Below are 26,070 nucleotides of genomic sequence, written 5' to 3'. Positions count from 1 at the left end.
TTCCAAAAGTAGGTGTGCTTTATTCTCTTGATTTTACCTAATTAAAACAAGCAAACAAACAAACAAACAACACACACAAGCACAGAGAAGTGAATTACTTCAAATACTGAATCAAACTTTTTATCCTAAAGGATAAAAAATGTTATTTCACTTTTTTTAACAGGAAGTTTTCACCAAGGCAATGAAAGAAAGTATAGCAATTTCTTTAATGAATACAGCTCACTTAAGCAGCCTGCTGGAACATGGTGTAAAGAGAAATGGCACATATTGGCTTTTGCAAGTGTGGGTGTCCTGGTAATCTCAGGATTTTTTACCCACTCATATGAGTCAGTTTTATATAACACTGTAACATATAATTTCCCTCCTACTCACAAGCCAACACTTCAGAGATAACATCTCACCATGAGTTATTTAAGGAATATGGTAACTTACATTTTAATATTTTATAAAATGTGCAAACAACCAAATTATTTCTATGTCAGCAACAAGCTCCTTGGCTTCCAAAGAAGCATTCCAGAGTGTTTCAGTACTGTAAGTGTTTTGCGGAACATGTTAAGAAAATATGTAAACTGTTTCTCTGTAATCAGATAACATAACGTCATTTTAAAATCTAGGTATTTTACCAAATATTATTCATTTTTGTAAATAAAGAAAACCAAGTAATTAGGCAGTGATTTAGCAACTATACTCTTACGGGGGGGATTACTTCCACGGCTACTAAGGATAGTTAAAGAACTAAGGTTCGGGCTTTTCTGGTGGCGCAGTGGTTGAGAGTCCGCCTGCTGATGCAGGGGACACGGGTTCGAGCCCCGGTCTGGGAAGATCCCACATGCCGCGGAGCGGCTGGGCCTGTGAGCCATGGCCGCTGAGCCTGCGCGTCCGGAGCCTGTGCTCCGCAACGGGAGAGGCAACAGCAGTGAGAGGCTAGGGTTCAAGAGAAGTAGGATTGATTTAGTTTTACGGTATATCAAATATTCCATTTCTGAAGGGTAATTGGAAAGGTACATATGCGAAATAAGATTACTACAAATATAAAGGGACTGCCCAGATCATTATCTGTTGTTTATTCTAAAAGTCTTTTGTTTATAGTATTTTGGAAAACACTGATTCTATGACTAGAGTTTGGAAATCTTAATTATATTGAGACATTTTCTATTAAATTATTTATCATGATGAGAAAACCTTCATTTTCTTTCGTTGGAAGGAAGGCGTCTCCCAAAGGAAAGCAGGAAAAGCAGATAGGAATGAAGGATGCAATTTAAAATAGCAAATAGATACAAGAGTGAATCTCTTCCCTTAGAGACTCTTGGTATTCTCAAGAGAAGCACTGACTTTATATCTGATAGGAAATTAATTCAAAATAAAAAATACTGTAATAGATGACCTCATGGTACATGAGTCATTTCCACCATACACAGTCTACTCAAATTAGACATGAACTGTTTAAAGCCCACAGATGTTACACACAGCTTGGGGTTATCTCAGGGTGCTCCCACTGCTGCTATGTGATTTTTCTGTTTCCAGTCTTGAACCGTAACATGTCAGAATCTATAGTATAACAGAATGCCATGTCAGTATTTCACTGTGACATGAAGCTGAAATATTCTCATGGAAGGCAAGGTAATAGAATAGGAAGAGTACCCGCTTTAGAATGAGACAGAAATAGATCCAACCCTCAGCTACATCTTTTATTAGCTTAGAAGTTTTGTACTTCAGATAAATTATCCTGAGTTGAGCAAACAGTAGGCTGTTTGTAAATTTGTTACAAACAAACCTCTTTGAGCTTTAGTTTCTTAATGGGTAAAAGAAAGTTATTAATAAGTATATACCTCATAGGATTCTAGCTTTCTATAAGTAAAGCTTCTAGCACCTAACATGTGCTTTTCAAATTAAATTCATGTACCTACTCCTTCCTATGCCCTAAGAAAGGGTACCGTTCAACACTACTAGTATAGTAATACATTTTCGATTGTGGTAAAGTGCATAAAACATAAAATTTATCATGTTAACCATTTTTAAGCGTACAATTCAGTGGCATTAGTACAGTCACAGGGACTTCCCTGGTGGCATAGTGGTTAAGAATCTGCCTGCCAATGCAGGGGACACGGGTTCGATCCCTGGTCCTGGAAGATCCCACATGCCGCGGGGCAACTAAGCCCGTGCGCCACAACCACTGAGCCTGTGCACCGCAACTACTGAAGCCCACGTGCCCCAGAGCCCACAAGTCACAACTACTGAGCCTGCGTTCTAGGGCCCACGTGCCGCAACTACTGAGCCTGGGTGCTACAATTACTGAAGCCCGCGTGCCTAGAGCCTGAGCTCTGCAACAAGAGAAGACACCACAATGAGCAGCCCGCACACCACAAGGAGAGTAGTTCCTGCTCGGTGCAACTAGAGAAAGTCCATGCATGGCAACGAAGACCCAATGCAGCCAAAAAAATTTTAAAAAGTACAGTCACATTGTTGTGTAACCATCACCAACTACTATCCATTTCCTGAACTTTCTCATCATCCCAAACTGAAATTCTGTGCCCATTAAACGCTAACTTCCAATTCTCTCCCTTCTCTCCCTGACCCCTGACAGTCACTATCCTGCTTTCTTGTCTCTATGAATTTGACTATCGTAGGCATCTCATATAAGTGGAATCATACAATTTTTGTTCTTCAGCTATACATTTTAAAGTGTCAAATAATCCAGTGGCATTATACTTAATAAAAGAAAATCACCTTTCAGAAAAAAACATTTAAATTAAGTAACTGCATACATATCAACATTATAAAAATGCTTACATATGTTCAAAATACTTGGGCTAGGAAAAGAACATTCATTGACTAATCAATTTTATGGTATAAATTGGAAACTATTACCAGTATGTATATAATACTCTTTATAAGTACTAAGTAGCAGTATACATATAAAAGGATCCAGGAAATGTGCATTAACTTTGTCTCAAGATAGTAATATCTTAAAATACAGAGGAAAAGTACAAGACAGCAAAAAAAAGTAATATGGAAGTATCACATTAAATTTTTAAACATGCTTTTATAATATTGTATCATACCACATTACTAGGTAAGCCAACAGCATTATACTGGTGCCTACAGATAATGGTGTTTTGGTATTTGTCTTAATAGAACCAGGGTCAATTTCAAAGATTTCTGGCACTGACTACAACACCGTGACAGAGTTTCCTATTAGCCCCCAGGTGGCAGTGTGGCCCAGAGCAGTAGCCCTCACTTTCTCAGCTCCAGAGCTCCCAACACAAAACCACGCCCTTTTAAAAAGGAACCTTACCTTGCCTGCAGACATATGTACTTACAGGAACAAACAGAGAACAATTAGTTTCATTCCAGTTTGAGTAAACAATATGAATCCTTTGGATTCTGCCATATGTTTGACTCAACCTAACTCTAACCCTGAATTTCCTCTTACAAATGAATGGATACTGAAATATTTTCAATAATACCTGTGGTTTGGTTTCTATACAGTTCAGTTACCATGATAAACTGAAGGTTAACCATCTAAGCGTCAGACATTATTTGTTCTAAGATAGAAATCTTAAAAAAAAAGGTGGGGGAGGGGATATATATATTGGGTTGCCCAAAGAGTTCCTTTGGTTTTTAAGTAAAAATAAATGACACATTTTTCATTATCACCAAGAAATTTATTGAACAACGTATTCACCCTTTTGTCCCACAGCCTTCTGCCATTTTTCAGGCAACTTCAGAATTTCGTCTTCCCAAAACTTTTTATCTTTTTCAGCAAAGAACTGTTCCAGGTGCATTTTACAGTCTTCCAGAGAATTGAAATTTTTTTCCATTAAGAGAATTTTGTGAAGACCAAAATAAATGGAAATCCGAAGGCGCAATGTCTGGTGAATATGGCAGATGAATCAGAACTTCCCAGCCAAGCTGTGAGAGTTTTGCCTGGTCATCAAAGAAACATGCGGTCTTGTGTTATCCTGATGGAAGATTATGTGGTTTCTGTTGACTAACTCCAGATGCTTTTTGTCGAGTGCTGCTTTCAGCTGGTCTAATTGAGAGCAGTACTTGGTGCAACTAATCATTTGTTTTTCCGGAAAGAGCTCATAATAGAGGACGCCCTTCCAATCCCACCATATACACAACATCACCTTCTTTGGATGAAGACCGGCCTTTGGTGTGGTTGGCGGTAGTTCATTTCACTTCCCCCACGATCTGTTCCATTCCACAACATTGTACAGTGTTCACTTTTCCTTGCCCGTCACAATGTGTTTTAAAAACGAAACGTTTTTGTTATGTTTAAGTAGAGAACTGCATGTGGAAATACAGTCAAGAAGGTTTTTTTTCCGCTTAACTTATGTGGAACCCAAACATCAAAGCAATTCACATAACCAAGGTGGTGCAAATGATTTTCAATGCTTGAGGTGGATATTTTGAGTATGTCAGCAGCTATCTCCCTTGTGGTATAATGTTGATTGTTCTCAATTAACGTCTTGATTTGATCGCTATCAACTTCAACTGGTCTACCCGATCATGGAGCATCGTCCAGCACGAAACTTCGCAAACCACTTTTGACACGTTTGATCAGTCACAGCACTTTCTCCATAGACTGCACAGATTTTTTTTTGTGTTTCAGTTGCGTTTTTATCTTTCTTGAAATAATAAAGCACAATATGCCAAAAATGTTGCTTTTCTTCTTCCATCTTCAATATTAAAATGGCTACACAAAAATTCACCAATTTTGATTTTTTTTTTAAATGCACATTGGTATGACAGCTGTCACAATACAATCTAACAAAATTGTTGAATAAAGTTAAAGACAACTAAGCACTACTAGAGCCATCTTCTGGACAAGCCCGAACTAACTTTTTGGCCAGCCCAACACACACACCCACACACCCACACCCACACACCCACACACACACACCCACACACACACCCCAGCAAGGTATCATAGACCCAGAACTGAGATGCAACTCGAGAGAGTACTGGTCCAAATACACACCACACCCTCCACTCACACACCAGGACTCACAGAAGAAAATCGGCCATCTGCCTCTGATGGCCGTTCTCAGATAAGAACGGTGGCATTTTTCTTCTGCAGACCAAAGGGCTGTTTTACTTTGCACTTCATTGGTGGTTTCTTCCTTTTGTGATGATTGAAATCAACCACTCACTCTCCCAGTGACCAGTTTTAACTGCAGCCCAAAACAGTAACTAGTGATCAATGTAAAATTCTCATTTTGTCACTATTCCCAAAAGTCTAATTTTTCAGTAAAAAAGATTTGTTACTGATAAAAATCTGCTATTCCTCTATGTACAATAGTCTAATCAGGTCTAACCTTTGAGTCTATACTTACACAAGAAGTGTTCACTTAATTTTGGGGTCTCAGTTACTTTGTTTTCACTTCTAGAGTATGCTTTTCCTGCCCTGTGTCTACTTTTGTGTCTGCAGTCATTCTGAAACCCTGAGGTTTCCAGAGATAATTCATCTACTCATGAATATTTAAATAAGTAATTCATAATAATTCAATCAAATATTTGAGTATCTCTTTGAACTGGGCATCATGTTATCATTCCCAGCTTCAAAGACTTTTAAGAATATGCCTGTGATCATAATGGTAGAATGGGTGAAACAGGAAGACCATGAGGCCAGCTATGGCCAAAGAACATGCTGCTTCAGCTCCACACCAGTGTTATTAAGTGCACAATACCACAGTAGGCACTACATAGATAATTTCTGGAAAGGCAGCCATTAAAATATTACTTTATTCCATTAGGTTGTTTTGAGGATTCATGAAAAAATACAAAGTGCTGATGGATATTTAAATTCATCATAGAATGTTCCCTTATTTTAAAAATAAACTGCAGCTCAACCAAGGAAAAATTTAAAAGGTTAATAAGGCAAGTTTACAAGTGAAAATACTATAATATTCCTATAGATTTGCTGATCTAAAAGAGCCAACCAAATGCAATGTGTGGACCTTGTCTAGAAACAATTCAAAAAAACCAACAGTGCAAAGAAAGACATTTTATGATAAGTGGGGAAATTTTAATAAATATACTCCTCATTATCATTTTATTTGTTACGGTGATCACTGATCAGTGATCTTTGATGTTACTATTGTAATTGTTTTGGGATGCCATGAACCACGTCCACACAAGACAGTAAACTTAATAAATGTTGAGTGTGTTCTGACTGTTCCACCAACCAGACCATTCCCCATCTCTCTCCTCAAGTCTCACTAGACCCTGAGACATAATAACATGGAATTAGGCCAATTAATAACCTTACAATAGCCTCTTAAGTGTTCAAGTGAAAGAAAGAGTCACACGTCCCTCACTTTAACTCAAAAGCTAGAAATGATTAAACTTAGTGAGGAAGGCATGTCAAAAGCCGAGACAGGATGAATCCTAGTCCTCTCGCACCAGTTAGTCAAGTTGTGACTGCAAAGGAAAAGTTCTTCAAGGAAATTAAAAATGTTACTCCAGTGAACATACAAATGTTAAGAAAGTGAAACTGTATCTTCAACAGAAATTAGCATACATGTTGATCTATAAGCACACTTAACTTTATTCCTCAAAGCATAAAAAAGCCTGAAAGCAGGTAGATAAAAAGCCTGATTAAGTAGGTTTATCTAAAATAAAAGTAGCAGTTAAGATCATCTATAAAAATTATATCTATTTTTTCTAGCTTTATTGAGATGTAATTGACATATAACCTGTAAGTTTAAGGTGTACAATGTGATGATTTGATATACATATATATTTTGACATGATTAGCACAATAAGGTTAGTTAACACATCTATCACCATACATCGTTACCATTTTTGTGTGTGTGCTGAGAACATTTAAGATTTACTCTCTTAAGCAACTTTCAAACATACAGTACAGTACTGCTAACTATAGTCACCACGTTATACATTAGATCCAGAAATTATTCATCTTACAACTGAAAGTTTGTACCGTTTGACCAACAACTCCCCATTTCCCCCCACTCTTTGGCCCCTGGAAACCACTAATCTACTTTCTATGAGTTCAGTGTTTTTAGATCCCACACATAAGTGAGTTCATACAGTATCTGTCTTTCTCCGTCTGAACTAATGTCATTTAGCATAATGCCATCAAGATTCATCCATGTTGTTACAACTTTATCCATTCATCCATTAATGGACACTTAGGTTGTTTCCACATGGCTACTGTGTCCACTGTGAATAATATTGAAATGAACATGGGGGTACAGAGATCTCTTCCAGATAGCGATTTCATTTCTTTCAGATATATACCCAGAAGTGGGACTGCTGGATCACATGGTAGTTCTATTTTTAATTTTCTGAGGAGATTCCATACTGTTTTCCACAATGGCTATACCTATTTACATTTGCATCAACACTGCACTAGGATTCCCTTTTTTCCACATTCTCGCCAACACTTGTTATTTCTTATCTTTTTGATAAAAGCCTTCCTAACAGGTATTAAGTGATGTCTTATTGTGATTTTATATTTGCATGTCCCTGATGACTGGTGATGCTGAGCATCTTTCCATGTATCTGTTCACTATCTGTATGTCTTCTCTGGAAAAATGTCTATTCAGGTCCTTTGATCATTTTTTAATTGGATTATTTGTTTTTTGAGTCATATCCGTTCCTAATATATTTTGGATACTACCCCATATCTGATATATGAGTTGCAAATATTTTCTCCCACTTGGTAGGCTGCCTTTTCATTTTGTTGGTTGTTTCCCTTGCTGTACAAAAGCTTTTTACTTTGATGCAGTCCCACTTGTTTATTTTTGTTTTGTTTCTTTTTGCTTATGCAAAATTTATACCTATTGATGTATGCATCAATAAAGCTTTTTGACATTGCCAAATCTCTCTCTAGATACTGTTATAGGGCCCTCACTGCTTGGGGAGGGAGCAAAACAATGACTTCGCTCTACAACTCAAATTAATGCTATTTAGAATGTCAAGATTTCATTTCTCATGAATTAGATTACTCAGATTGTATGAAATTAATAAGTAAATTTTTGCTACTTATTTCTTCAGCTTTCTTATACCCAACTTCAAGGTTCATTCAGACCTTCACCTAGTTATCCTTATCTTATTGAGATGATAAGCATGGTGATGTACATCATAATATTAAAATAATTTTTTTTTTTTTTTTTGCAGTATGCAGGCCTCTCACTGTTGTGACCTCTCCCATTGCGGAGCACAGGCTCCAGACGTGCAGTCTCAGCGGCCATGGCTCACGGGCCCAGCCACTCCACGGCGTGTGGGATCTTCCCGGACCAGGGCACGAACCCACGTCCCCTGTGTTGGCAGGCGGACTCTGAACCACTGCGCCACCAGGGAAGCCCAATATTAAAATACTTTAACAAAAAAACTTCTTGTAGCAAAACGACCAGGTGTTTCAATATTTTTGTTCACTGATGCAAAAATTCAATCTATATTCAGCCAAACTAGTAGGGATTATAACACTACAAAAGCAGTATATCTAAATGGGTATTATAACAAAATACTTTTCAATTTTAGGAAAGAAACGAAAACAATGAAACAAATTACATTGTCAAGTGATACCTTTAAAGAATACAAATGACTATAACATCATCTCATACTTTTGGTAAAAGCCTTAAATATCACGAAGTCTTCTCTTCCCCCATGCAGACAAATAATTAAAACAAATGGTTCTGCCAGGATTTCCATAAGAAATGAAAATCAGTTTATTTCAGAACACCATCTATACATGAGTATTAACTAATGATGAAGGTACCAGTGACAGTGTACAAGCCTAAGCCTAATAATTCTTTGACAGTCGTCTTATATCTTACCAGATGTGAATAAGTAAATGACATTTACAGCAAACCTTCTTCTTGTTCAACCATATACTAAAAACTACACATATTAATAAGTTTGTCAATTATTTTCAGCCATGTTGTATACACATAACCAGACAAAAATACATATGTAAAAAAATCACTTAATAATTACTTATGCAATGTATCTAACACTGAGCTTGGTGGAGCACAGATTCAAAAATATAACTCATGATTATTTATCATCTTTGAAAACTAGACAAAACAAGGATAGGTTACCCAAAATATTAAATACTAAAACAACAACAGGGACTTCCCTGGCCATCCAGTGGTTAAGACTTTGCACTTCCACTGCAGGGGTTGCGGGTTCGACCCCTGGTTGGGGAACTAAGATCCCACATGCCACGTGGCCAAAAAATAAAACAACGACAACAACAAATGAAGGAGTGTATCTAGAAAAAACACTTCTGGCTTCACATCTCAGGAAAACAAAACAAAACAGTACAACGCAGTTCCAAAGTGAGGGGGACGCTTGTGTTGCCAAGTCAAGAATCCCTTCTGCAAGTCAACACAACAGGCTAGACAGACTGACCAGCAGCCAGCATATCCCTGGGTCCAGTCTGGCTGCAAGCAGAAATCAGAGGAGGCCAGAGCTCAATGATGAAACCCCAGGCCAGAGCTCAATGATGAAACCCCAAATGGAGGTAGCACAGAGAGTCTAAGAGAGGACTGAGAGTCTTTATACCATTAGTTACCCTGCTATGTGGACTTCTTTTGCTCAGGTCATATAATCAAAAGAAATAAATTACATATAAAAATACTGTCATAAACATGAAACCATAAAACACCTAGAAGAGAACATAGGCAAAACACTCTTTGACATAAATAGTAGAAATATTTTCTTGGCTCAGTCTCCTAAAGTAAAGTAAATAAAAGCAAAAATAAGCAAATGGGACCTAATTAAACTTAAAAGCTTTTGCACAGCAAAGGAAAACATCAACAAAACAAAAAGACAACCTACAAAATGGGAGAAAATATTTGCAAATGATGCATGTGACAAGGGGTTAATATCCAAAATATACAAACAGCTCATATAACTCAATATCAAAAAACCAAACAATCCAATCAAAAAATGGGCAGAAGACTTGAATAGACATTTTTCCAAAGAAGACATGCAGATGGCTTATAGGCACATGAAAAGATGCTCAACACCACTAAATATTAGAAAAACGCAAATCAAAACCACAATGAGGTTTCACCTCACACCTATCGGAATGGCTATCATCAAAAAGTCTACAAATAACAGATGTTGGAGAGTATGTGAAGAAAAGGGAAGTCTTGTACACTGTTGGTGGGAATGTAACTATGTCACTGTGGAAAACAGTATGGAGGTGCCTTAAAAAAACTACCTTAACTACACCTTAAATAGAACTACCATATGATCCAGCTATTCCACTACTGGGAATATACCCAGAAAAAACAAAAACACTTAATTCAAAAAGATACATGCACCCCAATGATCGTAGCAGCACTATTTATAATAGCCAAGACACAGAAGCAACTTAAGTGCCCATCAGCAGACTACTGGATTAAGAAGATGTGATACACACACACACACACACACACTCCCTCTCTCTCTCTCTCATACAATGGAATATTACTCAGCCACAAAAAAGAATGAAATATTGCCATTTGCAGCAATGTGGATGGACCTAGAGAATATTATACTCAGTGAAATAAGCCAGACAGAGAAAGACAAATGCTATATGATATCACTTATATGTGGAATCTAAAAAATAATACAAATGAATGTATATACAAAACAGACTCACAGATACAGAAAATAAATTTGTGGTTACCAAAGGGGAGAGAGGAGGAAGGGACAAATTAGGGGTATGAGATTAACAAACTACTATATATTAATTAGATAAGCAGCAAGGATATACTATATAGCACAGGAAATTGTACCTTTTATCTTATAATAACTTATAATGGAATATAATCTGCAAATACACTGGATCATTATGCTGTATACCTGAAACTAACACAATATTATAAATCAACCATACTTCAATAAAAATAAATAAAAATAACAATAAATAATTTTTTAAAAATGGTGTCGTAAAGAGAATAGGTTTTAGTCTAGAACATTACTGTAGCCCTCTCTGAGGTGATCTTTCGCAAATAGCAGGCTCAGGAAAAATGTTCCTTATTGAATGATGAGCAGTAATTTCTTAAAAAAATTGATGCTATGAATATAAGAAGGAAACAAAATGGAAATCAAAAGGAAAAACACCGAAAAAAGTACCTATGAAGCAGATGAAAATCATAGTTAAAGGGTGTGCCACAAATTTAAACTTTAATTACCTCTATAACACAAGATATATAAAGTAGAGGTACAGAAACTTAATGAAGTTATGTTAAAAAACAAAGAAATTAAATGTGAACTGACAGGTGTGAGAAGTAAAAGAAAAATAAACACCACTGAAATGAAGACCAAATGGAAGCAGAAAAGAGAATAGGCACTGCTAAAAAAACAGGAAAGTATACATAGGACATGACTGAAAGAAAATTTTCAAAGGGAATGAACAGACCAAAAGTGTTTTAGAGAAAAAATAAATTATGAAAGAAAATACAAAGGATAGAGATGATAGGTCAAAATCAATCAAAAAACATAAGCATACTTGATGGCTTCAAAGAAGAAAACCAAAATAAAAGCCCTGAAAAACTGTTCTCCATGTAATTCAAGAAAAATTCCCAGAAATGATAGAAAAGTGTAAACTGGACATTAAAATAATATAGCCCATCCAGAAAGAGATATAGATGCATCAACACCAAGACATATTCCAGTACTGGACTGCCAAAATGGGTAGTGAAACCAAAAAAAATCAATCATCTCTAAGAAGAAAACAAAAAACCCAGGCGGCCCTCAGCTTGTCTACAGTAAACAGTGGAGCAACGCCTACATCAACCAGAAAAGAAAGTGAGACTGAGGAATTTCTTACCCAGCCACTTCCTCATTTAGTATAAACTCTGTGTAAAGACGTTTTTAAAATGCAAGAAACTGGGGAATTGGTTTCCCATTAGTTTAGTCCTGAAAAACTTTGAGGAGATAACTTCAACCAAAGAACACTGTGCAGAAACAAAATGGACTGAAGGGAAGGCATGAAATCACTTAGTGGTTTAAATAATCTGCATACAGAAGAGAATGTAACAGTTACAGACAACAACAACATCGAAATTACATACCTAACAAGAGGTAAGAGGGGAAAAAGGCAAAAATCATTTAAAGATGGTAAAGGGGAATTCCCTGGCGGTCCAGTCGTTAGGACTCCTCGCTTTCACTGTCGGGGACCGGGTTCAGTCCCTTGTCAGGGAATTATGATCCCACAAGCTGCATGGCGTGGCCAAATTAAAAAAAAATAAAAACATAAAGTTGGTAAAGAAAATAATCTAAGTATATTGTAGAATAAATTATAAATATCTTTTAAAATACAAAGGTAACATCAGAAAAATAATTTAACCAATTAATATGATGTGCTGAGAAAGAAGGATAGAAAGAGAAAAAGGCAACATACCAACTATCACTACACATAACTGGGAATAAGAAAACACTGCCTAATAAAATGGAGATACAAGTATATTATACAAAGCTATAGTTATAAAGATTACCAGCGGATTCAAAGTCTATACCTTTCAAATTACTAAAAGCACATACTAAACAGAAGAAAACTTGGATCACATAGTAATATATTTGGTGGTTCACAAAGTGATTATATAGTAACATATCTTTAGGAACAGAAACAGTAACAATTACTATGATGACGGAATTAAGACCAAGTATAGCTCTAATGTCAACGAATGAAAGTAAGCTTAATAATACTTAAGAGAAAAGACAAACTGAATCACAAAGTGAAATCTGAGTTTGAAATTTTAAAAAGCATCTAAAGGAAGTGTCTCAAAAATGTTGAAAATAGAAAGATGGTTAAAAGTACACTACAAAAAAATTATGGTGAGAAAGAAATTGTTGTTGGAATATTAATTATACAAGATTAAATTTAGAGTACAAAAGGAAAGTAATTGTATAATAAGGCTATTATATAATGAATGACACAGAGTATAATCCCAAATGAAGATTTAACAGTAAAATTCATGCTCCCAGTACTATGGTGGTTCAGTTATTCTAAAAGCCCTTTCCTTTGCAAATACCTAGAAATATGGAAATTAGATAAAATACTATATTTTAAAATGCAAAGCTGGCCTGAAGAAAAGTAAAAAAAATATTTACAATGACCAGAAACAAAAGAGAAAGTCAAACCCAGAGTAACAGGTGAGTAATAAAGCCATGGGTCACAATGAAGGTGTCTACAGACACCATCAACAAGGAACCTTAAGATTTAACAGCCAAGCAGAGCAATAGGAATAGGGTCTTAGATCTACACAAAATGAACAGTGGAAGTGAGGCTCCTAAACAAAACATGAGCCTAAGAAAGCTACAACATAAATGAAAGTGGAAAAGGGGTGACAATAGAAAGAGAGATATAAGCAAAAGGAAAGCAGCAGGAAGTAGATTTATACATGTATGGTCAATTGCTGTGCCACAAGGGCACCAATGTAACTTATGGAAAAGAATATAGACTTTTCTACAAATGGTGCTGGAATAACTGGATATCGGTGTGAAAGAAAACTGAACCTAGACCTCTCTTCTCACCCCATATACAAAAATTAATTTGAGATAAATCATATATCAAAACACAAATGCTAAGACTATAAAACTTCCAGTACAAAACATAAGAGACCATATTTGTGATTGTGGGGTAAAAAAGACTTATTGGTGACAACATAAAAAGCATTACCATATAAGAACTGGATTAACTGGATTTTATCAAAATTCTAAAATTCTGTTGATCAAAGGATATTGTGAAGAAAAGTAAAAGGCAAGTTATAGACTGGGAGAAACTACCCATAACACATGTATGTGGCATAGGTGTTTTATGCAGAGTATAAAAAAAACTCCTTCAAATCAGAGGTAAAAAGACAACAACTGGGAATTCCCTGGCAGTCCAATGGTTAGGACTCAGTGCTTTCACTGCCACAGCCCAGGTTCAATCTCTGGTCGGGGAACTAAGATCCCACAAGCCATGCAGAGAGGCCAAAAAAAAAAAAAGACAACAACTAAAACATGGGTAAAACATTAATATAAGATATAACTATCTCATATAGATAGACACCCAATAAGCACAGGGAAAGATGCCAACACCATTAGTCATTAGGAAAACACAAATTAAAATACAATGACCTACCACATGAAGATCCATTAATTTTGAATGGCTAAAATGATATAGGCTGAGACTTCAAGCACCGAGAACTCTCATATATTGCTGATGGGGTGGAAAAAAAGTTGGGCAGTTTTCTTACAAAGTTAAACAGATATACCTACCCTAAAATCTAGCAGGAGAAAGCGTGTCCACAAAAGGACTTGTTCAAGAATGTTAATACCATCTTTATTCATAAGACTCCTAAATTAGAACCAACCCAAATGTCTGTCAGCAAGTGAATGAATAAAATAACTGTCCTACATTCAGAGATCAAAAAAATGTATATGAATCTCAAAAACATGTTGAACAAGAGAAGTCAGACACACATAAATTATATGATTTCCATTCATACCAAGTTCCAAAAAAGACAAACGTAAGCTATGGTAGAGTTAGGGATTATAACTCATTCAATATATAGGATTCCATGAGCCCATACTGAGGAGGGAAGGACAGATGGATGGGCAGAGAGAGAGAAAGAAAGAGATTGCTGGGCAGAGGAGGGCTCTTCCTTAAAGCAGGATGCCAGTCAATAAATCAACATTTTAACAACTACATGGCAAAAATTATTTTAAGCAAGAATCATCTATGGATGCAAATCCAAGAGGAAAAAATCAAATAAGGAGAAGCATATTTGCATGGTCTTAACATCTCATGTTAGTTGTTTGTTAAATAGGCAACAATTGAGTGAGGGAAAAATAGTAACTATATATATGGTAGAGAAACTACAACACTTTGACTAGCAATTAAAATTAATACCACCAGTGAGAGGCTGACAGATACAGTGTGCCTTCAAAAGCAATATCATGACAAGGACAGGACCTTGATCTCACTTACGTACCAATCCAGAAAGGACTAATCTAAATCCTGTCATGAGAAAACATTAAAGAAATTGAGACACATTCTATAAAATAAACAGGTCTATATTCTTTAAAAAAAAAATAGTAATGTCATGAAAGGCTGTGGAACTGTCCTACAATAAAGGATAGAAAGAGATATCACTAAATGCAAAAGCTGATCTGGGACTGGATCTTTGCGCTAAAAGAAAAAAAATGCTATAAGGATACTATTGGTACAATTGACAACAGGTATGTAGATTAAAGAACTGCATAGAAGTTAAATTTCCTGAATTTGATTATGTACTGTGGCTATGTTAGAGAATATCTTTGTTCTTAAAAAATACACACAATGTTGAAATATTGTAGGTTAAAGGAGCATGATACATGTAACCTACCCTCAAGTGATTCAGAAAAAAAAAACCACTAACATGCGTGTGTATGTGTAGAGAGAGACAAAGTAAGGGACAGAGGGAGAGGGAGAGAGAATAAAAAATTAAAGGAACCCCAATGTTCATTGCAGCAGTGTTTACAATAGCCAAGACATGGAAGCAACCTAAATGTCCATCGACAGAGGAACAGATAAAGAAGATGTGGTACATATACACAATGGAATACTACTCAGACATTAATGCCATTTGCAGCAACATGGATGGATCTAGCGATTGTGATACTGAGTGAAGTAAGTCAGACAGAGAAAGAGAAATACAGTGTGGTATTACTTATATGCGGAACCTAAAAAGAAATGATACAAATGAATTTATTTACAAAACAGAAATAGAGTCACAAACTTAAGAACGAACTTTTGGTTGGGTGGGGGGGAAGGGTTAGAGAGTTTGGGACTGACATGTCCACACCGCTATATTTAAAATGGATAACCAACAAGGACCTACTGTATAGCACAGGGAACTCTGCTCAATATTATGTAACAACCTAAATGGGAAAAGAATTTGAAAAGGAATAGATACATGTATATGTATAACTGAATCACTTTGCTGTACACCTGAAACTATCACAACATTGTTAATCAACTATACTTCAATATAAAATAAAATGTTAAAAAAAGGTAAAGGAAAAGTGGCAAAATGTTTAAAATTAAACTAGATAAAAGGTATATGAAAGTTATTTCTATACTTTTCTTAATAACTTCTCTAGAAGTTAAAGTTATTTCAAAGTAAAAAGTTAAAAAATATTGAGAGGGACTTCCCTGGTGGTGCAGTGGTTAAGAATCCGCCTGCCAATGCAGGGGACACGGGTTCTAGCCCTGGTCCAGGAAGATCCCACATGCCGCGGAGCAACTAAGCCCATGTGCCACAACTACTGAGCCTGCGATCCACAATTACTGAGTCCGCATGCTACAACTACTGAAGCCCACGTGCCTAGAGCCCGTGCTCCGCAACAAGAGAAGCCACCGCAATGAGAAAATCCGTGCACTGCAAGGAAGAGTTGTCCCCACTCGCCGCAACTAGAGAAAGTCCGCAAGCAGCAACGAAGATCCAACGCAGCCAAAAATAAGTAAGTAAATTAAATAAATTCTTAAAAAAATTAAGAGAGCATCAAGTAACTAACACAAAACAATACATTCTGGTGACAGACATCAAATCAGTGGTTGCCTAATTCAAGGGGAAGGAGTTGACTAAAAAGAGGCCTATTCTGGGTGATGGAAGTATTCTGTATCTGACGTGTTTGAAAACACAGAAGTATACATATATCACAATTCACTGAACTGTACAGCTAAAATCTGTGCATTTTACTGAATTTAATTATACCTAAAATTTTTTTAAAGCCAATAAGGAAACTTAAGGTTTGGCATGGGGAGAAAATTAATGATCAAAATTCATAATCATAAGCCTACCTAAAAATGAATTTGATACTGCCTATGTGACCTGGAAAACCTTAAACCAAAGACTTAACTTTGTAAGTCCTTCCTAAAAGAATCTACTCACTATTTAGGTTTCTCAAAATTCCCAGAGATTAAGATTACCTAATTACTAAAACAAAATTTTTTTAATTAGCAAATACATTGGGAAATAAGCTATCATGAACAACAATAATAACAAAAGGTAAAATTAGCCTCCAAAACACTTCAGATATGTAAAATAAGTATATTCTAGATATTTACAGAAATAAGAGATGAAATTAAAAGTTGGCAAGAAACAAGATACCAACGTCATAACGAGGCAGATAGAAACTGGATATTCTAGGGCTTAAAAATACACTACGTGACATTAAGAACAGAAAATAAAATGTTCCTATTCTCCAATTTCAAGAAAGGAACGGAGTGACTGTTCTTTGACATTAGTCGGCTAATCTCTCATCTATACTCTGAAATTCAGCAAGTCATTAAACACTCCTGTTTTTTACAGTCTACAGACTTCCTCCCAAACCAGATACAATACTAACTCTTTGCTTTGCTTGGAGAGCCATGTCCAAGGAGCACAGTTCTCCCTTGCTTAGCAAGTAATAAATTCAACTTCTTTGTTTCAGACTTTTTCTTTTTTTTTGGCCATGCCACACGGCTTCCGGGATCTTAGTTCCCCAACCAGAGATTGAATCCCAGCCCCTAGCAGTGAAAGTGCAGAGTTCTTAACCAAGGAACCGCCAGGTAATTCCCTGTGTCAGACATATCGTGTGGGCTTTGGTTTAAGATATTTTGAGTGATGGTCTCTTCCTTAAGAGAATCCAATAGATTAACTTACAGCAAAAGATAGTATTAGTTAACAAGAATATGGATAAACAAAAATATCCAACTGAAGCAGAGAAATTTAAAATAAGAAAATACAAAAAGAGAAAATAAGAGATATATGGGACACTGAGAAAAGGTCTAACATAGGTATAACTGGAGGCAAGGAGTATTAAAAATGAGCAAAAATAACAGTTGAAGAGAAAACAACAGAGAATTATCCAGAACTAATGAATGATATCAGCCCACAGATTAAGAAGTATAAATGCAAAGAAAACCACACTTAGGCACATCATAGTAAAATTTTGGATAGCTGAACAAAGAGAAAACCTTAAAATCAGCAGGAGGCGGGGGGAAGACCATTTATAACAGCACCAAAAATATTAAATACCTAGGAATAAAGTTAATGATATATGTGAAAGAACTATATATTGAAAATTACAAAAAATTTACTGAAAAAGAAATAAGGGAAAGAATAATTGAGATGAAGTAACTGGAGGGCAATTAAAGAAATGGAAGAATAGGACTTCCCTGGTGGTGCAGTGTTTAAGAATCCACCTGCCAATGGAGGGGAAATGGGTTCGAGTCCTGGTCCAGGAAGATTCCACATGCCACACAGCAACGAAGCCTGTGTGCCACAACTACTAAGCCTGTGCTCTAGAGCCCGTGAGCCACAACTACTGAAGCCCGTGTGCCACAACTACTGAAGTCCGCATGCTTAGAGCCTGTGCTCCACAACAAGAGAAGCCACCGCAATAAGAAGCCCACGCATCGCAATGAAGAGTAGCCCCCACTCACCACAAGTAAAGAAAGCCCTCACACAGCAACGAAGACCCAACGCAGCCAATAAATAAATAAATTGTAATGGTTCAATTATATTCCATATACAATAGTAAATAAATAAATATAACCAGTCAATCCACCATCACCTCTACCTTATAACATATACAAAAATCAATTCCAAGTTGATTGTAGAGAATTCCCTGGCGGACTGGCAGTTAGGAATCCACACTTTCACTGTCAAGGGCTCGGGTTCAATCCTTGGTCAAGGAACTAAGATCCCACAAACCAAAAGGCCAAACAAACAAGCAACAAAAAACCCAAGTAGGTTGTAGATCTAAATGTAAAAAAGAGACAAAAAAGTTTTTAGAAGAAAACACAGGAAATTATCTTCACAACCTTGTAATAGACAAAGATTTCTTAAATAGGATGCAAAAAGTGTCAGCCATAAAAGACAATACCAATAAAGAATATTTAACAGGACATTAAATTTGAGAATGTCTGCTTATCAAAAGGCATAATTAAGAGAGTGAAAAGGCAAGCCATAGCCTGAGAAAAATCATTTGCAACACAGATACAAAAGACCCATCCAGAATATAAACCTGATAAGTCTCTACAAAATGATAAGAAAAAGGCAGGCAGATAACCCAGGAGAAAAATGGATAAGACATGAACAAGCACTTAACATAAATGGATATCCAAACGGCTAATAAGCATAGGAAAAGGTGTTAAGCTTCATTTGTCATCAGAAAAATGTACATGAAAAGTCAATAGCTATCACTATATTCCTATAAGAATAACTAAAATGGCACTAAAGATAAGCAATATGAGGTACTGGTGAGGCTGTGGTACAAATGGAACTCTTATCCACTGTTGACACAAGTATAAATTGGTTAAATCACTTTGAAAAATGTTTGGCCAAGTTATGGGTTGAACTGTGTCCCCCAAAATTCATATGTTGAAGTCTTAGCTCCAGTCCCTCAGAAAGTGGGAAATAGGGTCATTACTGATGTAATCAGTAATTAAGTCATTAGGGTGGGCCCAAATCCAATATGACTGATGTCCTTATAAGAAGGGAAATTTCTGACACAAATAGAGGGAAGATGATGTGAAAAGACATTGGAAGAAGATACACATCTAAAAGCCAAGGAGAGAGACCTGGAACAGATCCTTCCCTCACAGTCCTGAGAAGGAATCAACTCTGCCAACACCTTGATTTTCGAATTCTAGCCTCAAGAACCGTGAAACAATAAATTTCAGTTGTTCAACACACCCAGTTATGGTACTTCGTTATGACATCCCTGACAAACTAACAGAGGCAGCATCTACTTAGTGGAATATATGCATATTTAAGACCAACAATTCCTCTTCTTGGTATATGCACAACAGAAATGTGTATATATGTTTACCAAAAGAATTGTCTAAGAATGTTCATAGCATTGTTATTTTTAAGAGCTCCAAACTAGAAACAACCCAAGTGCTCATCAACAGTACAATGAATAAATAAATTATGGTATATTTACACAATGGAATTTTATATAGCAATGAGAATGAACCAATTACAACTACATGCGACACTATGGAAGGATCTCACAATGATGTTGAATGAGAAAAGTCAGACATAAAAGAGTACATACGGGGCTTCCCTGGTGGCACAGTGGTTAAGGATCTGTCTGCCAATGCAGGGGACATGCGTTCAAGCCTGATCTGGGAAGGTCCCACATGCCACAGAGCAACTAAGCCCGTGCGCCACAACTACTGAGCCCACATGCCTAGAGCCCAAGCTCCACAACAAGAGAAGCCACTGCAATGAGAAGCCCCAAATACATAATACATACAACGCAGCCAAAAATAATACATAATACATACAACATAATACATACAACGCAGCCAAAAATACATAAATTAAATAAATAAATTTAAAAAAAGAGTACATATGGATGATTACAATTAACATAGTTGAACATGTAAAAGTAATCTGTGGTGTGAGAAATCAGGATAGTGGTTACCTTTGGAAAGGAGGGAGGCAGTAGTGATTGGGAGAAGGCAAAAGGAAGGTTTCTGGGATGCAGGTAACGTTCTATTTCTTGATTGTGGTGATGGCTATACGGTGAAAATTCTTCAAGTTATATGCTTATGATCTGCACACACTTCTCCATATGTTATTCATCATTAAAAAAAGTCCTTTAAAGCTGAATATGTGAGTTAACAGATTAAAAAGCTGAATCATAAACTATAAGAGAGATCTTAAGAACAGCCATAGGGACTTCCCTGGTGGTCCAATGGCTAAGACTCCAAGCTCCCAGTGCAGGGTACCCAGGTTCAATCCCTGGTCAGGGAACTAGATCCCACAGCCCTCAACTAAAGATCCCACATGCCACAACTAAAAAAAAAAAAGATGCCACATGCCACAACTAAAAGATGCCACACATGGCAACAAAGGTCCCGTGTGCCGCAACTAAGACCCAGCACAGCCAAATAAATAAATAAAATAAATAAATATTTATTGGGTTAGCCAAAAAGTTCGTGTGGGTTTTTCTGTAACATCTTGCAGAAAAACCCGAATGAACTTTTTGGTCAACCCCATTTAAAACAACAACAACAAAACAGCCATAATGTAGCCCAGATAGACATAGAAAATATGAGACATTAATGGAAGCATAGGATAAAGTGAAATGGACAAGTATAAGTCTAATTGGAGTAGCAGAAGAAGAAAATAAAGAGAATGGGTAAGAATCAATATTTGAAGAGTGAGAATTTCCCAGAATCAACATGGCACAAATCTCAGATTAAAAACATACAATAATCTCAAGGAGGATAAATAAAAAGAAAACCGGGCTTCCCTGGTGGCGCAGTGGTTGAGAGTCCGCCTGCCGATGCAGGGGACACGGGTTTGTGCCCCGGTCCAGGAAGATCCCACGTGTCACGGAGTGGCTGGGCCCGTGAGCCATGGCCGCTGAGCCTGCGCATCTGGAGCCTGTGCTCCGCAACGGAAGTGGCCACAACAGTGAGAGGCCAGCGTACCAAAAAAAAAAAAAAAAAAAAAAGAAAACCATATAGAATAAATTATAGCAAAATTGCAGAACTCTAAAGACAAAAAGAATATCTTAAAATCAGATACAGATAAAAGATAGTTTACAAAGAAATGAAAATTAGACTGATTCTTTTTTTTTTTGAAAATTTTCAAACTCACATAAAAGTCAAAAAGAACAATACAATGAACACATTTATACCACTCAAGTGTTCACACTGTTAATATTTTGGCTGACCTCCTCAAAGTTTCTCTAAACATATACATGCCTTTCCCTTTTAGGAAAATGTAGAAAATAGGCTATAGATAGCAGGATTCTTTTTTTTTTTTTTTTTTTTGCGGTACACGGGCCTCTCACTGTTGTGGCCTCTCCCATTGCGGGACACAGGCTCCAGACGCGCAGGCTCAGTGGCCATGGCTCACGGGCCCAGCCACTCCACGGCATGTGGGATCTTCCTGGACCGGGGCACGAACCTGTGTCCCCTGCATCGGCAGGCAGACTCTCAACCACTGCGCTACCAGGGAAGCCCGATAGCAGGATTCTTCATCCCCAAATTCTTTATCATGCATTTCCCAGGAACAAGAACATTCTTATACTCAACTATAACACCATTCCCACATCTAAGGTAATCAACACTAATTCAATAACAGCACTCTAATAGAGTCCAGATGAAGTTTTCCCAGTTAACCCAAAAGTGACCTTTAAAGCTTTTCTTTTTACTTATTCAGGATCTAATCAAGGTTTATGCATTACTTTCAGTTGTTCTAGCTCTTAGGTTGCTTCTCAATTTAGAACATTCCCACCACTTCCCTTGGTTCTCCATGACATTTAATCATTTGAAGAGATCAGGTCAGTTGTCCTGAAAAAATGTCCCACATGCTGAACTGGTTTGATTGTTTCCTCAGGATTATCAGGTCAAATATTTCTGGGAAGAACACCACGTAAGAATGTTATACACTGGGACTTGCCTGGTGGTGCAGTGGTTGAGAGTCCACCTGCCAATGCAGGGGACACGGGTTTGATCCCTGGTCCGGGAGGATCCCACTTGCCATGTAGCAGCTAGGCCCATGAGCCACAACTACTGAGCCTGTGCTTTACAGCCCTCGAACCACAACTACTGAGCCTGCATGCCATAAGTACTTAAGCCCACATGCCTAGAGCCCGTGCTCCGCAACAAGAAAAGCCACCGCAATGAGAGGCACGCGCACTGCTCACTGCAACTAGAGAAAGCCCGTGTGCAGCAACGAAGACCCAACACAGCCAAAAATAAATAAATTAAATAAATAACTTAAAAAAAAAGTTATAGACCTCCTGTGTACCACATTATGCCGGTATCTGTACCATTATCGGAGATACCAACCTTGACCATTTTAAGTGTAATTTTTCTCTTTGTAATCAATAAGTCACCTGTAGGATAATATTTTGATACTCGGGAGCATACTTTTTTTTTTTTTTTGCGGTACATGGTCCTCTCACTGTTGTGGCCTCTCCTGTTGTGGAGCACAGGCTCCGGACGCGCAGGCTCAGCGGCCATGGCTCAAAGGCCCAGCCGCTCCGCAGCATGTGGGATCTTCCCGGACCGGGGAACGAACCCGTGTCCCCTGCATTGGCAGGCGGACTCTCAACCACTGCGCCACCAGGGAAGCCCGAGAGCACACTTTTTAATGGCACCTATGGAAGCCAGAAGACAGCAGAATACAGTGTTCAGGGTGCTAAGAAAAAAAAGGCTATTAAAGTAGAGCTGTATTGCCAACTGCAGTATCATTCAAGAATGAAGGCAAAATAAAATATATCCTGAAATTATTATTTCATGATCCAGTAAAAAAAAAAAAAAAATTAACGGGGAAGACTACGTATACACAAAAAGATTTTTTTTTCACAAAGCTTTGTTTTTTTATTCACTTGCCAGGGATTTAGCATTTTAGCATGTCTTGAAAAAAGTACTTTACCTGCCGTCTCTTCTCAAGGCAAAAGTGATGCCATCTTTCTGGAAGGGAAGCAGCTTTGCTCTTAGTTTGTCAGGCAAAAAATCCAGCTGTTTATAAGATTCACTTGTCAAACAAGAAATCTGAGGTGTAAGAGACTTTTTTATGTCATGACCTCTGGGCATGATGATCCTAAAAACAAAAAAATCACAAGAGGGAGGGGTGGGGAAAAGAGATATTACTAAGTGTATTAGAGAATTAAACATAAATAATAATATGAAAGCACTTATCAATAGCCTTGACATACTAGATATAAATTGGTTAAATCATGTTCCCAGAAGAAGCTATTAAGAAAATTCAAAGCACTGAGTCCAAAAGCAATTACTTAATGCACTAAGAACCAGCATACGCTACTTCATTTGTATTTCTAATTGAGCCATGATGTAGCCATACCCATTTTAAGCAATAAATGTATTATAAAAAGTTATAAATCAACTAGATTTTTACAAACTAAATAATTTTTAAAATAGGGATGAATTTGTTACAGAAAGATGAATCCTTTTATAATTAATCCTTTAATAGGTGTTCATTTTCATATTATACTAGATTTTCTAAGAATGAGGTTAAATTGCATTAAAAAAATTTTTTTAAGCACAAAGGCATCAACTCCAAATTTATAATTAGATTAACTTAATATTATTGAATGAGATTGATTTTTAAATATTAAAATGAATTCTTTAATCACTTGAATCCACAGTATAAACTCTGCCTGATTGACATATATACATGTATAAATGTATATACATATACATTTATATATGTATATACATATATAAATGTATATACATTTATATATATGTATAAAATAGATAACTAATAGGAACCTGCTGTATTAAAAAAAAGAAAATAAAATTCAAAAAGAAAAATAAAATTCAAAAAGAAACAACTCTGCCTGATTAGCACTTTCCTCACCAGTGGCTTTCCACAGTTATAATTTTAATTTTCCACCACATAAAAAATTCATATATCAGTAAATTCTTAGAACGCTGTAAGAAGAAAAGTCCTATTAAATCACTGAACTATAAAGCTTCTCTAATAATAACACTTCGTATTTAGATTGAACCATTCGTCTGTTTATATATAATCTCATTTTTAAAACAAATTTGCTTTAATTCTCAATTATTTGCAGACTTATAAAACTTTAGCCTCCCTCTCCCCCCAAAAAAGTAATAAACCTCTGTGTACAATGTTTAAGAATCTCAAGAATTCAACAAGTATTTATTAATAACAAATAAGTACTACACGCCACGATCCAGAGAACCAAGGATCACACCCCCACAGAACTAACATTCTTGAGGGGGAGATGAAAATAAACAAATAAATAAACAAGATTAATTACAGTATAGTACAAGTATTATGAAGAAACTTAAGAGGGTAATGGCCACTTTAGGCAGGATGACAAGGTAAGGCCACTCTTAGGTGATACTTGGTCTTGGTCTACAGTCTAAAGGATATGAAAGAACCAGTCAGGTTCAAAGTTGATAGAAGAGCACTCCAGGCAAACAGCATAAGTAAAAAGAACCTGAGTTGAGAAAAGGCTTAGTGTTTTCTAGAAACAGAGAAGAGGCCAATGTGGTTAGACCAACGAAGAGAATGATATGAGATGAAGTTACTGAGATAACCAAGAGTCAGATCATAGAAGTTCTTGATAAGGACTTTGGATTCCACTTTAAGAATGAAGGGAAGCCAAAGGAGAGGTGCTGTCAAATACACTATTAGGCAGATGTAGCTATTTAAATTTAACTAAATTAAAAATTCAGTTCCTCAGTTCCTCCATCAACCATGTTTCAAGTGCTCAATAGGCACATATGGCTAGTGGCTCTCATACTGAACGATGCACACATAGAACATAGAACATTTCGTTCTTCACTGAAAGTCGTACTGGATAGCAGTTACTGGAAAGTTTTAAGAAGGGGAGTGACACAATCTGACTTACATTTCAAAAACTACAAGAGGAGGACAAAGCTATCAATAGAAAGGCATGGGAAAATGTTCCTATAGGACTTTGCCAGTCCACAAAGCCCCCACCGCCTCAATGGCAACTGGATTTAAGAGATGATTTATGACTCACACTTGTCTGATAAGGTCCTCATAAGCACCAATGAGTCAGCATCCCTAGCACCTTCTCAATAGCAATAATAAAACTCTGAGTAAAGAACAGAGAATGGGGGGAATTCCCTGGCAGTCCAGTGATTAGGACTCTGTGCTTCCAATGCAGGGGGCACAGGTTTGATCCTTGGTCGGGGAACTAAGATCCTGCAAGCTGTGCAGTGTGGCCAAAAAATTTTTTAAAAGACAGAGAGAATAGAGAATGGTTCAGAAAGGGGAAAGCATGAAAGCAAGAAACCTATTATCATGCTGCAAAAGACATGGCGAAAATCATCTTTAGCAGTGGAACTGGATTTGGGAAATGTCTCAGAGGTAAAGCAAACAGGACTTGCTGATGGAGTACATGTGGAGAATAAGGGAAATGTGAAATCAAGATGTATTGATATATTTAGCATGATGGAGTTGTGCAATTTACTGAGAGCTTAAAGGCTAACGAACAAATGGATGGGGAGAAAAAAAAATCAACAAATCCTTTAGCAATATATGTAGTTTGAGATGACTGTAAGATATGAAGTGGATATGCCAAATAGACTTG

At 36.8% G+C, this 26,070-nt stretch overlaps 1 protein-coding gene across 4 annotated transcripts in view; it reads right to left on the bottom strand.

Moving 5' to 3' along the window:
• ZRANB3 (zinc finger RANBP2-type containing 3) overlaps positions 1–26,070 on the bottom strand; it is a 297,735-nt gene that overhangs the window by 246,628 nt on the left and 25,037 nt on the right. For 3 of the 4 annotated variants that reach the window (XM_027132316.1, XM_027132307.1, XM_027132325.1), the window contains exon 2: positions 23,391–23,558. In XM_027132316.1, the coding sequence (XP_026988117.1) occupies positions 23,391–23,551 (161 nt within the window). In that variant the 5' untranslated portion in view covers positions 23,552–23,558. Of the gene's footprint in view, positions 1–23,390; positions 23,559–26,070 lie in introns of those variants that run through there. The other variant, XM_027132333.1, reaches the window with a different exon arrangement.

The sequence above is a fragment of the Aethalodelphis obliquidens genome, unplaced genomic scaffold (assembly GCF_003676395.1).
Source record: "Aethalodelphis obliquidens isolate GAN/ISIS:26980383/991018 unplaced genomic scaffold, ASM367639v1 scaffold2, whole genome shotgun sequence".
NCBI classification, from domain to species: domain Eukaryota; kingdom Metazoa; phylum Chordata; class Mammalia; order Artiodactyla; family Delphinidae; genus Aethalodelphis; species Aethalodelphis obliquidens.
Note: the sequence above shows the minus strand (reverse complement) of the source record. Positions and strands in the feature narration are given on the sequence as shown.